General features: G+C 35.8%; 1 protein-coding gene across 2 annotated transcripts; it reads right to left on the minus strand.

Moving 5' to 3' along the window:
• Positions 1 to 1,477: 1,477 nt before the first annotated feature.
• LOC131790918 (rho GTPase-activating protein 18-like) lies at positions 1,478 to 13,846 on the minus strand. Of its 2 annotated transcripts, XM_059108201.2 has the most exons (19): positions 12,454 to 13,846; positions 11,322 to 11,395; positions 10,561 to 10,730; positions 10,068 to 10,133; positions 8,760 to 9,242; positions 7,924 to 8,171; positions 7,667 to 7,726; positions 6,839 to 7,004; positions 6,069 to 6,160; positions 5,927 to 5,951; positions 5,549 to 5,601; positions 5,347 to 5,447; positions 5,003 to 5,061; positions 4,430 to 4,512; positions 3,983 to 4,183; positions 3,550 to 3,627; positions 3,286 to 3,387; positions 2,769 to 3,033; positions 1,478 to 2,418 (listed from the first exon to the last, which is right to left on the minus strand). In XM_059108201.2, the coding sequence occupies exons 3-19, from the start codon at positions 10,709 to 10,711 to the stop codon at positions 2,315 to 2,317; spliced, it is 2,337 nt and encodes a 778-aa protein (XP_058964184.2). In that variant the 5' UTR covers positions 10,712 to 10,730; positions 11,322 to 11,395; positions 12,454 to 13,846; the 3' UTR covers positions 1,478 to 2,314. The 2 variants fall into 2 exon arrangements, with proteins under 2 accessions (XP_058964184.2, XP_058964183.2); XM_059108200.2 differs by lacking the exon at positions 11,322 to 11,395 and having other exon boundaries at positions 1,479 to 2,418.
• Positions 13,847 to 14,133: the final 287 nt, after the last annotated feature.

Here is a 14,133-nt window from a genome sequence, read left to right on the forward strand (position 1 = left end):
ACGTTGTACGGAATAGTTTGGGAAACCAAATATGGTCGATTTACGACGCTAAATACTCCGAAATGTGAACATTTCTCCTTGTACTTCCGTTGCGGTTTCTGGTGATTTCTGCCCTGAGACGGTTAGGAAATGTACAAAGTTTTAAAACATATATGTTTCGCTTTTGAGCTTTTTGCCATGAACCGCGAACCCGGCTAGCCGGGTTACCTCACCTCGACACGTTTACATGACAAATTGTCACTCCTGCTGACAGGGTTAACCGACCTGGCAGACCGGGCAACCCGCCTAGACGGGTCACCCCACCTATCATGTAAACGTGATCAAAATAAAACAAGAAATTATATGAACAGGCGGGTTACCTCACCTGCCTGGGGTCCCCCACCACCATGTAAACAGGCCTTTAGGGTGTTACTAAACTAGAAAACCTCCGGAACCAGCGGAACCATTAATTTTCTGTAAAAATAAATAATAATGGAATTTAAAAAAAAAAACTAAAAATATCTCCACGCCGTTCGAAATGTCTTATTCGGGTATAAAGAACATAACGTTAAAAGAGAAATATTTTTGTTTTTTATCTACCTTGACGTCCAAGCACAGGAAGTCCAAGTTCAAAAGTGAGCATCTACCTATAAGCAATTACGTTCAATTTGCGCAATGGGTGAAATATAAAGATTTGCATGGCAATAAACAGTTGCGCTCTCAACCTTAAAAAGGTCGGAACTAGATTTGAGTAAGAACAAATTTACCCCGCTCGAGTGGTTGTTCTTTTACATCTTGTGTTTTTTTGGGGCTGATTTAGAGCAATTTAGCTCGGTTTTAGTTTATCTGCTTTGCTCTCTACATAATCCTTTCCACAATACGTCTGTGATGAACGCCAACCAAACGAATACACTGGACGCAAAATGCCGTAAATTCGCTCCGGACGCCTCAATATCCCCGAAATTCTACAAGCATCGCGGGCGATGATGTTTTTTTACGGTCGTATTCCTTATTCCAGGGTCAAGTATAGTAAATTCCAGCCTTAAGGTTTGCTTAGAGCCTTCGGATGGGGCGTTATTCGGATATCGAGGCACCCAAACCGGCGGAGCTTTCAAATTATTGTTCAATTTTTTGCTGTCAGGGTAGGTGACTGTCTATTTCTCCCTTTGACATTACATACCTTTGTATTACTGTAATATTGTGAATGCCGCCACAGTTAAAGTTGGGCATCAAGGACAGTCAAAACATATTTTTCTTTTAAAATATTCTTCTTTATACCCAAAAACGAATTTCCAGAAAGTGTAAAAGGTCTTTTTAGCTTTTATTTTATCCTATTACGTTTCTTTTCCAAAAAAATTTTGGTTCCACAGATTCCGCGGTCTGCTGATCTGCAGTCTTGTGACGCCCGTCTACATTCTGTAGAGCCAAAAGGTCACGGATGTGCATGTATACGGCACCATCAGGCTAAACTGATCAGAGAAAACCAAAAAAAAACCAATCAGAGAGAGGGAGGTAGAGGCGCTGGACATTCTGGAGGGCTATATTTTCCATATTTGTGCTAATCCTACGTGCTGCTTGTCCTTAACTTTAATTTCAAAGATATATCATTTTGTTATCTCCATCAAAAGATAACATTAGTTCTTTGCTGCGAAACCCGGTGATTCGCAATGCCCATCTCCTCCCACCACAATTTTATTATCAACAAGCCTCTTTTTGCTGAGGGTAAGAAACTTGGAGTAGAAATATAAGTACTTGATTTGCTTCACTTGGAGAGTACAAATTTTTAATATTTCAAAAATGATTCTAACTTTGGTGAACGGTACAAAACTTGTTAACTTTTGTTTGAAAAATGAGAGCAAACAAGCCGACTATTACCAAGAACATCTTTTTAAAACAGATGATTGTTCTCCTTATAAATAATTAACTTATTAGAACGTTAAAAGATAGACTCAACTACAGTGTATATTACATCACTGTTTTCCTTTCCGTTAATTCATTATAAATCATTAAAATAAATAAGCATAATGCCTTAGAATGGAACAATCATTTTTTTTTAAAACTGGTTATGACGTTTTCTCTCTCACTCTCATTTGAATAAATTAGTAACACTAGTGTATTCAATTGATTAAACAACTTATGTAATAATTTTGTCAAGTTCTAATAATTAACTTTCCACCAGCAGAAATATTAGAATTTTCCGCAGAATATTTCAGACTAATAAAAATATAAATGCAAATGATCCAGCAAGGTAATTTGATTATACATTACTTGCTAGACACTTTCTATACAACAATTCAGTAAATCTAACAAGGAATAAAACTTTTTGCTAGCTTTTCTACAGGTTAAGGTAATAATCACGAGGTTTAACAATCCACTCTGCATGCGGGTTGACTTTCAGTAAGGCCATCATATTAGTATCATTATCAAGGCAGCGCTCACCTGTCAATCAAATTAGAAACATTCATAAATACAAATAAACAAAATATTTACATCTACACACATATCTATGTGTACTACAGATTAACGCGTGTACAAGGATGGCTAAAACCCCTAAATATGGCTTAAAAAGTCAAATATAAGGTGTTTGTTGAGCCACTTAAAAAACGGACGTGCGTACAAGTAGACACACAACAACACAATTTTGCTGAATGTGAAGACTGTCACATGGCATAAAAAACAGACATGCATGCAGTTATCAATTGAAAATAGTTGTCTTAGTCTCAGTTAGTAACTGGCAAACTATTTACAAGTAGAATAATGATTAAACAAGCTAAGAAACTGCATAGTACCAATGTTCCCGCCGGCCTCAAAGAGAAAAAAGTTATCAGACGCATATCTGTTGTTGTTATGAGGGTTGACACAATTGCGATAAGAACTGCTGGATGATGATTCTAAAAATTTGGAGCTTTTATCTGGGCTTTCTGATGGAGATGCTCGCCGACGGAACTTGGAGACAATGTCACCAGCACGCATGAACTCAGTCAGCTGAATTGCCATGAGAACTTTGTTCAGCATTGGTGCCTGCACTCTTATTATGTTGTTTTCATGATCAGACTACGACAAACAAAATTGATTGTTTTAGTTGTTACTAAATATTAACATATCAATCAACTGAAGATGATCCATCTGAGGATAAACGAATCCGAGACAAACAAAAATTAATTACTTGCAGTAAATTCTTTGCCCTGACCCTTTTAGTACACAGCTCTGAGTCTTCATCATCTCTGGAAGAAGTAGCAATCTTCTAAATTGATGTGCTACATGCATGAAGACAGTCTACAGCAGTAATTATTTGATGACACTTACATCCATAGAGACAAGAGGAGAATCTCCTCCAGTTGAGTGTTTCTTCTGAGGAGATCCACCCATTCCCTCACTTCGTGCACGTTTAGCTAATAACTTCTTGACCTGTCAATCACAACAATATATGCTCAAAAAGACATGTAGAACTTTTTGTGGGACTGTTCTTTAATCAGTTAAATTTGATATTCTTCATATGAATTCTTCTCGAATTAACAACCCCTAACTTCAAGCCAACTGTCTCTTAGACACTGAAGTAAAGACACCCACCGCCTTAGCATCTTTGGCTTTCTTGTTCCCTTCAGCTTCGTAGAGATAACGAACCTGCATCACCATGAATCCAGGAATCTGAGCAGAAATGAAACGTGTACAAAAAAAATTGTTCTACACTATCCAAGTAAATCTATACCAACCTTATTGCTTCTACCCATCTATTCACCTTCTCCTTTGTGATGCCACATACATAGATCAGAGTAAAACTCACCAAACGTTCATGTAATCAGTCTTACTGAACCCCTATTTCATTGTTGGGAGGTCAACTCTCTTCCCCCTGGTGTCAGAGGAGACTGTTAAAGACAAGTTTGACTCTTTTCGTCATACTCAACCAATTTACTTCACCTTAATCCTCAATGAATCATTTTTATGAATCATTTTTAGATAACATATGTCACTATTCATACTCACTGAGTAGTAAAGAACTTACTGTCCATAGAATTGCTTGATACTTGATCAACATTCTGACAATGTTGACAGTGCCTTGAGCTTGTTTGATTTCTTGTAAAGATGGCTGAGACTTGTTTGAACAAATGAACAGATTTGGAGCCACAATCATAGCCACACTGTTTAAACCCATTTTGTTATGTTTTTCTTGGGCAACAACTCCACTTAGGAAGTGAACGAGGATCTATAAGAAAAATTTACTTTTCCTGGTTATAAACCTTGTTGAAATACTGTATTTAAGAGACTGCAAACCAAACATCTTCAAGCAACACAAGAACATGTTTACAATAATGTACTGCAATGAGAACACAAACTTCTAAGAGCTTCATTAACAATTTTCTCTCTACATCAGGCACTATGACTGGTAGTCTTTTTTTTTTCTGCCTTAAAATTTAACCACTTTGTAAATGCTCATAACTCAACAACTTACTTTTAGACAGTCCCGATGAACTGCAGGCAACAACATAATCAGCAGATTCAATGCCTGAAGCTGTTGTTTTCTATCTGGTATACCTGAAAAAAAAATTAAAATATTGTGAGCCAGATTAGATACATTTTGTATTTGTCAAGCCACAAATGAAAGGTTTCTCTGTTTCCTATAACCGAGCTCAGTAACTTTTAATATCTCTTGATTGCATCATATTTGACCAGTTTTTGTCAAGGGACGAATCTATTCTTTCACGTAGGATGGCAAAAAAATCTTTTTGGCTTGCACCATAGATGTGAATTAGATTTATCATTTTCATTGTTAATATATCCTTTTGATAGTCTTGATACATCCAGAAACTCTATGAAGATCCTCACATATCTATATACAATCTTATATAATTTGTGCTTTATTTTTACCTAATTTTTTAACTTATATTTTTGTTTTTTGTTGTTGAGCATTTTATACATGAGCTTCCCTGCTCAGAAGATTGGGCAACCACTTCCCACACTATGGACAATAAATAAATTATTGCTTTTACTTAGCCTATAAGTGACATTATGAATCACCACTCACTTTCTACTGATGCAAATGTTGGTTGATATTCTTGAGTTAAAAGAGGAAAAGGAAGTTCCCTGTTAGGATACAATAACAACTTTTGAATTTAATACAAAACGGACACAGAAAAATTTTGAAGGTTATTAGTGAATATTCCTACTTTACCTTAATGAACAGGAATTTTTTTGGCAGGTTTGTTCAAAAGATTTGATGGGATTGTAGTCATACATGATCATTAAAAGTGAAATTTTGAGAAGTAACCATTCAGAATATTTTTGTTAAATTCTGGAATGGAAAGGGAACATCTCCATAACTCAGGGTAATCTAGAACACTAACATTTCAACCACTAAAAACCCCTAACCTCAAGAACTGTTTAAGCAAAGCTGCACAATCATGAGGTCTTCTGTCATCCCATGTAAAGTACCCATCATTGAACTTTTCCTCCACTTCTTCCCTTAGTGCCTGTAAAAAGATCCAGTCATACTTAACTATATGACACAGGTTTTGATGACTGTAAAGCAAATTTAAAAAAAGAAAAGAAGCAGAACAAAAGTCACTAATACCTTAACTCTTCCTGAATTTCCAGGAACTCTCAAGATTCCCTCTTCCTTTAGCCCTGTGAAAAATAACTATTATAGAGATTCATCTACTAATGCAAAGTAATTTAACTGAAAAAATGTCAATTACAACAAGGTTAAGTTGTGATAGCCCTTTAACTGACCATGACAATATGACTTAAGTATACTATAAAAACTCTAAAAAATAATTGAATTACACCACAAGAAACTCAAGGCACATGGCCCTAACATTTAGTTCACAAAAAAAGGAATGCAAACACTCTTCCACCACTTTTGGTGGAGGCCATTCCAAAGTAACGAGGAGGAGATGACACAGTAACAGAGAGTTAATAAGAGTATCAAAATGCAGACAGGTCAACATACCTCTTGACTCCAATTGTCTAATGAGCTGAAAGAAATTTAACACCAGCCACATGAAAAACAGAAATAAAGTGCTTCAAATGCAGTTTGAAATTAGATCTGAATATTAACCTTTACAAAGCTAAGAGATCTGTAATCAATTTACCTCAGTAAAAAAGGAAGGAACTACTACTTTCTCATTCTTCAATTTGTCCTCTTGAAGTAGATTCTGTAGTGGCACCCCAAAGATTCCTGATTCTGAGATAACAAATTAGAATTATTATAATGAATAGTAACAACAATGAGGAGGATTATAATCCAACAAATATTTTGCTTGCATGCAATTGGTTAAAACACATTGCATGACTACATGTCTCCCAACTCAAATTGGGGGATATCCAAGGACATACCCCTACTGATATTCCCAATTTTCAAACCTTACATGTATCCAATATGGAAAAATCTGCTTAAAATTTCACCTAACATAAGATAGCATTGTGTGGTTGTTCAATGTTTTTTCATGTTCATAAATTCATATCAGAGTACGCAGTAAACAGTAAGCTGTTCCTAAACATTTTTCCCCACATGTTAAAAATATTTGAAAGATATTAACCACAATAGCCTCCATATGGTGCAAAAATATGCTTGTATGTTTGTCCTTGAACATTATCTGTTCCTCAAAGCTCACAGTTTTCCTTCAGCTCTTCTGTCAGAAAACTGTTCCCAAATAAACATTCCTACATATTTGCATGCCAAATGGCAGCTATTGTTGCAATACACGGAGTGCAAAGGAATCTACCTTCTGTAGAATTGTAGTAAATCATGACAACTCTAGCTGTTTGTCCGCCTGTCTGTATCTCTGGCAGAGGTGTACTGATAACAAGGAATCATAACAAATCAAGCTAATTTTTTGTTTCACTGGACAATATTCCATACCTCTAACTCTTCTCCTGACTGGCTTCCGTCTGTGAAGGGCCAGTCCGTGGGAATCAAACAGTGCTGTGAGTTCTATGAGTGACAGGGACCGCACTTTTTCCATATCCTGTAAGGAGATATCTCCTACACTTGTCACACCCAGTTCATCTTTTGTGAGTGTAAAGTTCTGTGTACAGAAATTGTATTGAAAAAATTAGAAGTATGCTTGGTTTGTTTGGTTGAAAGGAATTTGGCTCTGAGTCCATTGCTTCAATTTGTGTTGTTAAAGGGCTCTTCACAAATAAACAAGTTAGTATTCAAATACATTCAACCATGAAAAACCATAAAACTACAACCAAATTAAATTTACTTTACTACTTATTGAAATTCCTTATGTTCTTTTAAAACTATGTGAAAATTTCCTACACAATATGTGCATAGGTTCAATTTATTTTTCAGTGCTTAACACAGTAATTTTAGAAATAAACCTCAACCTTTGGATTCTGTGCTCCGATGGGCCTTGTTCACCATAGAGTATCTGTGACTCAGTGGTAGAGTATCGGAGCTCAGAATCCAAAGGTCTGAGGTTTGATTCCACGTGGGGATTCAGAATTTTTTCTTTGTTCTAGGCTTGTGACATGTTTCATAGGCAATACATGGGCACTATTTAGCAAACATAGCTAAAAAATAGTCTGACATAGTAATAATAAAAATAGTAGCAACATAGCTTTTGCATATATCTGGCTCAAAAAGGGTAATTATTCTCTAGACATTGCAGCTACACTTGGTAGACTTTGTATTCCAGATTTATTTGTATCCTTGTATGTAAAAAACATAAAAAAAGCTTACTGGTAATCGTGGAAATTGTGGTTCCCTGAAAGGCTTCTCATTGCAGATTATTTTCCCATTCTGTGCCAACAAATAAAAAAACATGTTATCTTACATCATTAAGATGCTTGTCAGTCTTATACTAAAACTTCTTTGGTGGGGTCCTTAACCTTAGAGGGAGAACAGACAGTACAATATTGTTATCCTTTAATTGAAACTAGAAAAAGCTGTTTGGCCATGCTGTTCAAAGTTAGGGTCTTAGTCATTTTAACTCTTACTGGTTTTCCATGAACCCTGTCTTGAGGAACATCGACTGGAATCTCCTCAGGACAGTCAACAGGAACCTCATGAAAACAGTCTGGGCTGGAATCAGGTGGTGATACACTTAGACCTTTAAGATCAGCGTTAATTATCTCATCCACGCATGACTCTTTGGTTTTTTCGGCAGTGTGGAACAGCTCTTGTTTTGTTGTTCCAGTCAAATAAAATACAGATCCCCCATGGGGATGCTTTACTTGCTGGAATCCTGCAATTTACAGATTAGACCATTAATTTTATACCTGCCTGACTAGAATGTGTCAGGGCTTAAGGACAAACTAATAACTGCTGAGCAGGTTATTATAATGATATAATAAAAGACCATTTTCCATTTTTACACCTGCCTAACTGGAATCTGTGAGGGCTTAGGGAAAAACAAAAGAACGACAGGCAGATTATTTATAAAAATATAACAAAGACCATTTTTATACCTGCCTGACTAGAATGTATCCTGGCTTAGGAAAAAAACTAACAAGTGACATGCAGATTATTTATTAATAATGATAATGTTGACATAACAGGGTTATTTAGGGAACAACTGATCAAACCCAGCAAATTTTGCTCAGAACAGAGTAAAAGAGAAGCAAAGAATTGACACCAAACAAGAATTTGAAACATGGGATACTACACATACCTAATAGTTAGGTAAATTATAAACCTAATTGTGTTATCTCAGAAATTGAGCAGACTTTAAATTAAATGGTAATTTTACTTGGCTGGCATATGCTTTGGTAAGTCTTGTTTGATATCCAGTATGTATTGCCAAACTAGGGGGATAATCATATAAAGAGTTTACCTTTTCGATAGCGAGATTCATCGCTAGATCTTCTCTCAGGAACCACTGCATGTCCTGGATGCAAATGAAGCCCTGTTAACTCTTTACCCTCTGTTGGAAATGAAAGCATGCCAGCTGAATGCGAAAGCCTACATGTGGTTTGTGCAAATTCATTGTCCCTTGCTCCATTCTTAAATGATTGTGACTTCTGCACATGTATTCCTTCACTGTAAGACTTTCTGAGCAGTGATGGCCTTGATGTGGTGGGTATCTGCTCTACATTACTGGGCTGCCCACAAGTTTTTACTGGAAAAATTGTTCTCACATCTGTTGGATAGTTACTGTCGGAATGTTTGGCTGGCTGGGCCACACACACACCTAACTTTCTCTTGGTACTTTGGTTTAAGGTGTCTATTCTTTTTCTGACAGCTTCCGCTTGTTTCCTTGTAAGGGAACCAGTGATCTTCTCAAAATCTACATCATTATGATCAATTTCTTTGCTATCTGTTGAAAAAGATTCAATCATTCATACCTTTTACTCCAATTTCCTTATAGTTTAGGAATGTGGAATCACCAATTGAAATAAATGATATGAAATGTACTTAAGAAGCTGAATGATACTTATGGCACAACAGAATTCTGGACTGGTATATAAAAGATTTAAATCTGGTGTTTTTGTTCATTGACCAATGCTGAAAACCACCAAACCTTCAAACCCAGGCCTCCCCAAAATAGGATTGCAAGCAGGTAGTCATTTCTTTTCTGAAGCATTCGGGAAAGTACTTTCAAAGTTGTCAAATATCATCAAATATACATTTATAGGGAGGAAAATTCCAATAAATACCATGGCTGTCAGAGAGAAGCAAGCCAGCTTCCATTAAAATTGTTGATACTTAATTATAGGTTTGTAAACCCAGCTATTATTTAGTAATAATATAATAGACTACTGTTTTTTAAAGGACTTACTCTAAGTAAGTCATTGTACATTTTCTTTTTATCTTAGGGGGCCTGATATAACTATTAAACAAATTATACAATATTTTATGGGCAACCAAGCCATCATCATGAGGACCAGAGCCAGGGGTTAGGTTGTCTTGCATTTGAAATAGGGACAACTTGGTTTTTTTTTTAATTACAAGCACTGCTGGGGTAGTCCTTCTGGGTAGTCCATTAGGGTAATCCATGGACTGGGGATCAGCATTTTGTCCATCACCGAGACCAGACACCATAATAGAGAGTCTATAGAATATACAGTATAATGTAATAACAACAGTAATATTCTGCACTGATTTTTCAGCAAATACTAAACTGAAGTTGGTTAATATATACCTCTATATTTCTTTACAATGGTATCAAATCCAGCTTCTTTGAGCCACTGTACTTCCTGTTCACATTCTGTAGATTGGAGAAGACACATATTCTTAAGGATTAGTGATGTGAGAGAAACTTTAAGTAGTAAAATGGATATCTTAGTCTACAATGAAAGTTTAGTTAGTAACAGATTTTACAGTTGTGAGCATTTCCCCAAAAGTTTGCAGACTGCTGACCAGATTTCATTGTTGTATAGCATTTTCAATCCCTAAACAGACACAAAGAGGGACAAATAGCATTAATCATAGCTAAGCATAACAAATTTTAATTATCATAGAGATAATGTAAAAACAGTGAACTTTTATGAATAACTTGCATATGCTATACCTGCCCAAAATTGTCTAACTTGAGGCAGTGTATAGGACCTTTGAAGCAAACTGTGTGTAACACAACATGTCTATTTATTACTCCTTGCCAGTCACATGAATAAAATATTGACTTGAGTTTGTACCTCCTTGAGGTTCTTTAGTGTGTTCATCATCATGATCCTCGTCAGCTACTGGAATCCGACTCTCCTCAATGGCCCTATATTCTGTCCAAAATATGTCATATTCCTGTTGGTCTGGTGGATAACCACTTCGTCCTTTCATGCGCAATGCCATGTCTTCTCAAGACTATGAACTGAAAAAACAGTGTTTCAGTTATCATTAAAGCTGGTTAAGAAAGGTCAGGCTCACACTGTCAATTTCTTGTGGCTAAAAGAAATGATTGTGATTTTGCAAAAAAATTGCACCATGTAATAAACTTAGTGACTGGAGGCTATAGTGTGAACCTGTGCTGTAGCAGTGAGCATTAATTTTCCACCATTACACCTTATACCATATCAGGACAACACAATGCACAAAATAGGTCGAATAATTCTATTGTGCAACAATGCAAAATGACAGCCAAAATTATAGCAACAAGATAACCGCACTAAACAGTCCAAACTTTGATTCATTTGTGTCCTTCAGGCTTAAATTTTTGAGCAAAGTAGATATTTTAGTTTGTCCCATAGAAGGCACTTTAAAGGTTTGTTTTTGTTTTCCTTTCAGAAGGTACCCCATGCCATTAACTGGATTCCCAGGTAATGCCATAGAGTACTTTTAGAAAACTAGAGGCCAAAGTAATGAATCCCACATAATACAAAAAAATATTTTGCTCACTACTTGCATTATACTTTTAACAATCAATTAGTGTGTGTGTGTGTGTGTGTGTGTGTGTGTGTATTACCTGTAATCAGTAAGATGTGCTTTGTCCCTTGTGACAAGGTGCAAATTTGTAACATGCAGTATGCATTCAGAGTCCTGTTCAGATAAATTATCTTTAACAAGCCACTCAATACAAAGGTGATACACCTTATTTGTTCCCCTTTAAATCTCAAATATTGAGAATGATTCTAAATCCATTCTAAACTCTGCTTTATATCAAGTTTGCATTTTGGTTCACTTAAACATAACTAAGTTTTACTTGTATTAATGTTTGCTTTGCTTTAGCGGTTTTTTTTCCATTACCAGGTAGATATAACCATGAGGCTGTAAATATTCGTAAAGCAATCATTCTACAAGGATCACTGCACCTCAAGTACATGTAAGTAATTACAAGTTTGTTACGGTATATCGAGTCATTTAACCATTTAAATGATAACAATATAAATGTTTATATTTAAAGACATAGGAAGTAATATTGGATTTGTAAACTTGTTGATCGGGACGCGACCGTAACTACGACAGCAATGAAGCCAAAATAATGAGTTACCAGCGGCACTGAATAATGTTTATAAAGTTTGAACTGATATTAAATAAATTAAATGAAGGTAACATGAACAATCCAAAAATAGGCCAAGTGACAACACTGACATGAGAAATGTAAAGATCGGGGAAGTAATTGCAAATAGAACTAAGAAAGTGCCACGCTGAAATGTTAACTTATCTTAAAATGTCCTTTTTAAAAACAAACGTTTAATTATCAACTTCCGTTAGCTTCAGTTTTACATGCCGAAGAAAAAAGGTGGATTAAGAACATTTCATTTTCATTTACAAAACCTGGACAATAAACGGCCTGCGCCTCTAAAAGTGCGACTTTTTAATATCACCTTTGAGACATAAACAAAGCCAAGCCATTTACAATTCATAAAAGACCACAATTTTGTTTCAGCGATCATCCTTAACACAAATAAACGCTCTAGAATTAGTTAGATCTTAACGTGGAACACAGAGAAAAACGATCGATAAAGTACGAAGAAAGGAAGCACTTCAAACGAGGGCATGGTGAAATGAACAAGAAACAAATTACAAGCGAATTGCAAGTGCGATAGTAGGTTGCCTTGTTCTCACAAATTTAGCAACTTCCCTTTTCGTCTCACCTTGGTAGCTTTAAAACTCATGACACAACAGTGAAACACTCATCTTCGTTTGATAAAAGCCATCGCCAATCCACAATTATCTAAAGAAAAGAGGAAAAGTTGAACTTTCTTACAATGTAGGCAAGTGACAAATCAACTCCAAAATGGCTTCCGAGTCACGTGATCAACTTTGACCTCCAAACGGCACCCACCCCCAGCCCCCGCTGTAAGTCAGAGGTACACAGATCTTTATCTCTCCTTCTTGGTTCTTGTCAGTTAATCATACGTTATTCTAAATCTACGTTTCAATCAATTGACCTTACTTGAAAACACTCTTAATGGTGAAGTTTGTTAGAAAAATACTTCTGTTTTCACTCTTCAAAATGGATTGAAATAGTTTTCCAATGTAATACCCTTTCATGTTGGAAAATAACTGTCTTCAGGTTGATTGACTGAAGTTTCACACTTTGTATGTGGCTACAAGCAAATAATTGGCCTATGTGAGTAAGAGAGCTTAAAATCGAACCCAGTGGATGTGGGCAAATGTGAGTATGGAATTATTGTGAGAAATTGTACCAAATGCTGAAGGAAAGTGCTCAATACACATGAGTGTAAAGCGAAATACAGTTCAAAATAACTAAAATGAAACGCTGAATTGGTACACTGGTTTGTTTTAGTACAGTCCTAATTTTCTGAATGCAGATCATTCTCACAAGAATCTTGAATACAGACGACTGTCCTGACATTGCATTCCCCCGCAAAATAAAACTTTCAGCCCTGACTTAGCATTCCATCCTTTTACAAACAAAGAGAACAAAACCATCCAAACACACATATTTATATTAATATATCAAACTTATTCCTAATAGCAGTAAGAACAAGGAATCATGTTCCAGATCCCTCACAGCACTAAACCTACATTTTAAATTTTAATTCTTCCAAATTGGTGATTGTCCCTCAAATAACCCACATTAATGTCACTAACTGCATGCAAGCTCAGCCTGTAAACTTTCATATTTGAAGGTTAACTGGTTTTTTCTTTTAATGGGTAATTTTTGTCATACATGGTTTTGTTTTATTGTTTGTATGGGTCCTTCGACAGGCTTTTCTAAATTACATTTCAAATTTATAACAGCCTTCTGACACAAGATATCCTGCTGGTTGCATTTGCCTCACTGTCCTTTACTGAAATTGTCAGCAGAGTAAAGAACTGTTATAATACTGATAGTATAATTTTCAATATCATCAGTTGTCTGTAAGTTACTCGCAAGGTACATTGCATTCATTCAGAAATCTCCTCCAATTGCTTCTTGAAGAAGAGCGACAAATTACTACAAGTTTGTCCAGCAATAAGATGACAAATATTGGCAAGACCAGATGGGGAACATCAAAACAGCTAAATGCTCCATATCATGTGATTGATTTCATGATTTCTTGGTCAATCTAAGAATTAAAAAAAGTAAAAAATTGAAATAGTGTGAGTGATATAACCTAACATTTGTGTGGCAACATAGCGAGAAAAACATTAATTATTCCAACCCTTCTTTGCCTTGAACAAACATCTAACAATTTAGCACTTGGTTATGCTAGCCAATCAGGTGTATCAGGACATATATAAGTCAATTATTGCACCCAATGAGTGATCAATAAATGAATCAATTAGACAATCAATAGATTAACCTAGTAGTAAATCTAGGTAGG

Source organism: Pocillopora verrucosa, chromosome 5, assembly GCF_036669915.1.
Source record: "Pocillopora verrucosa isolate sample1 chromosome 5, ASM3666991v2, whole genome shotgun sequence".
Taxonomy (NCBI): Eukaryota; Metazoa; Cnidaria; class Anthozoa; order Scleractinia; family Pocilloporidae; genus Pocillopora; species Pocillopora verrucosa.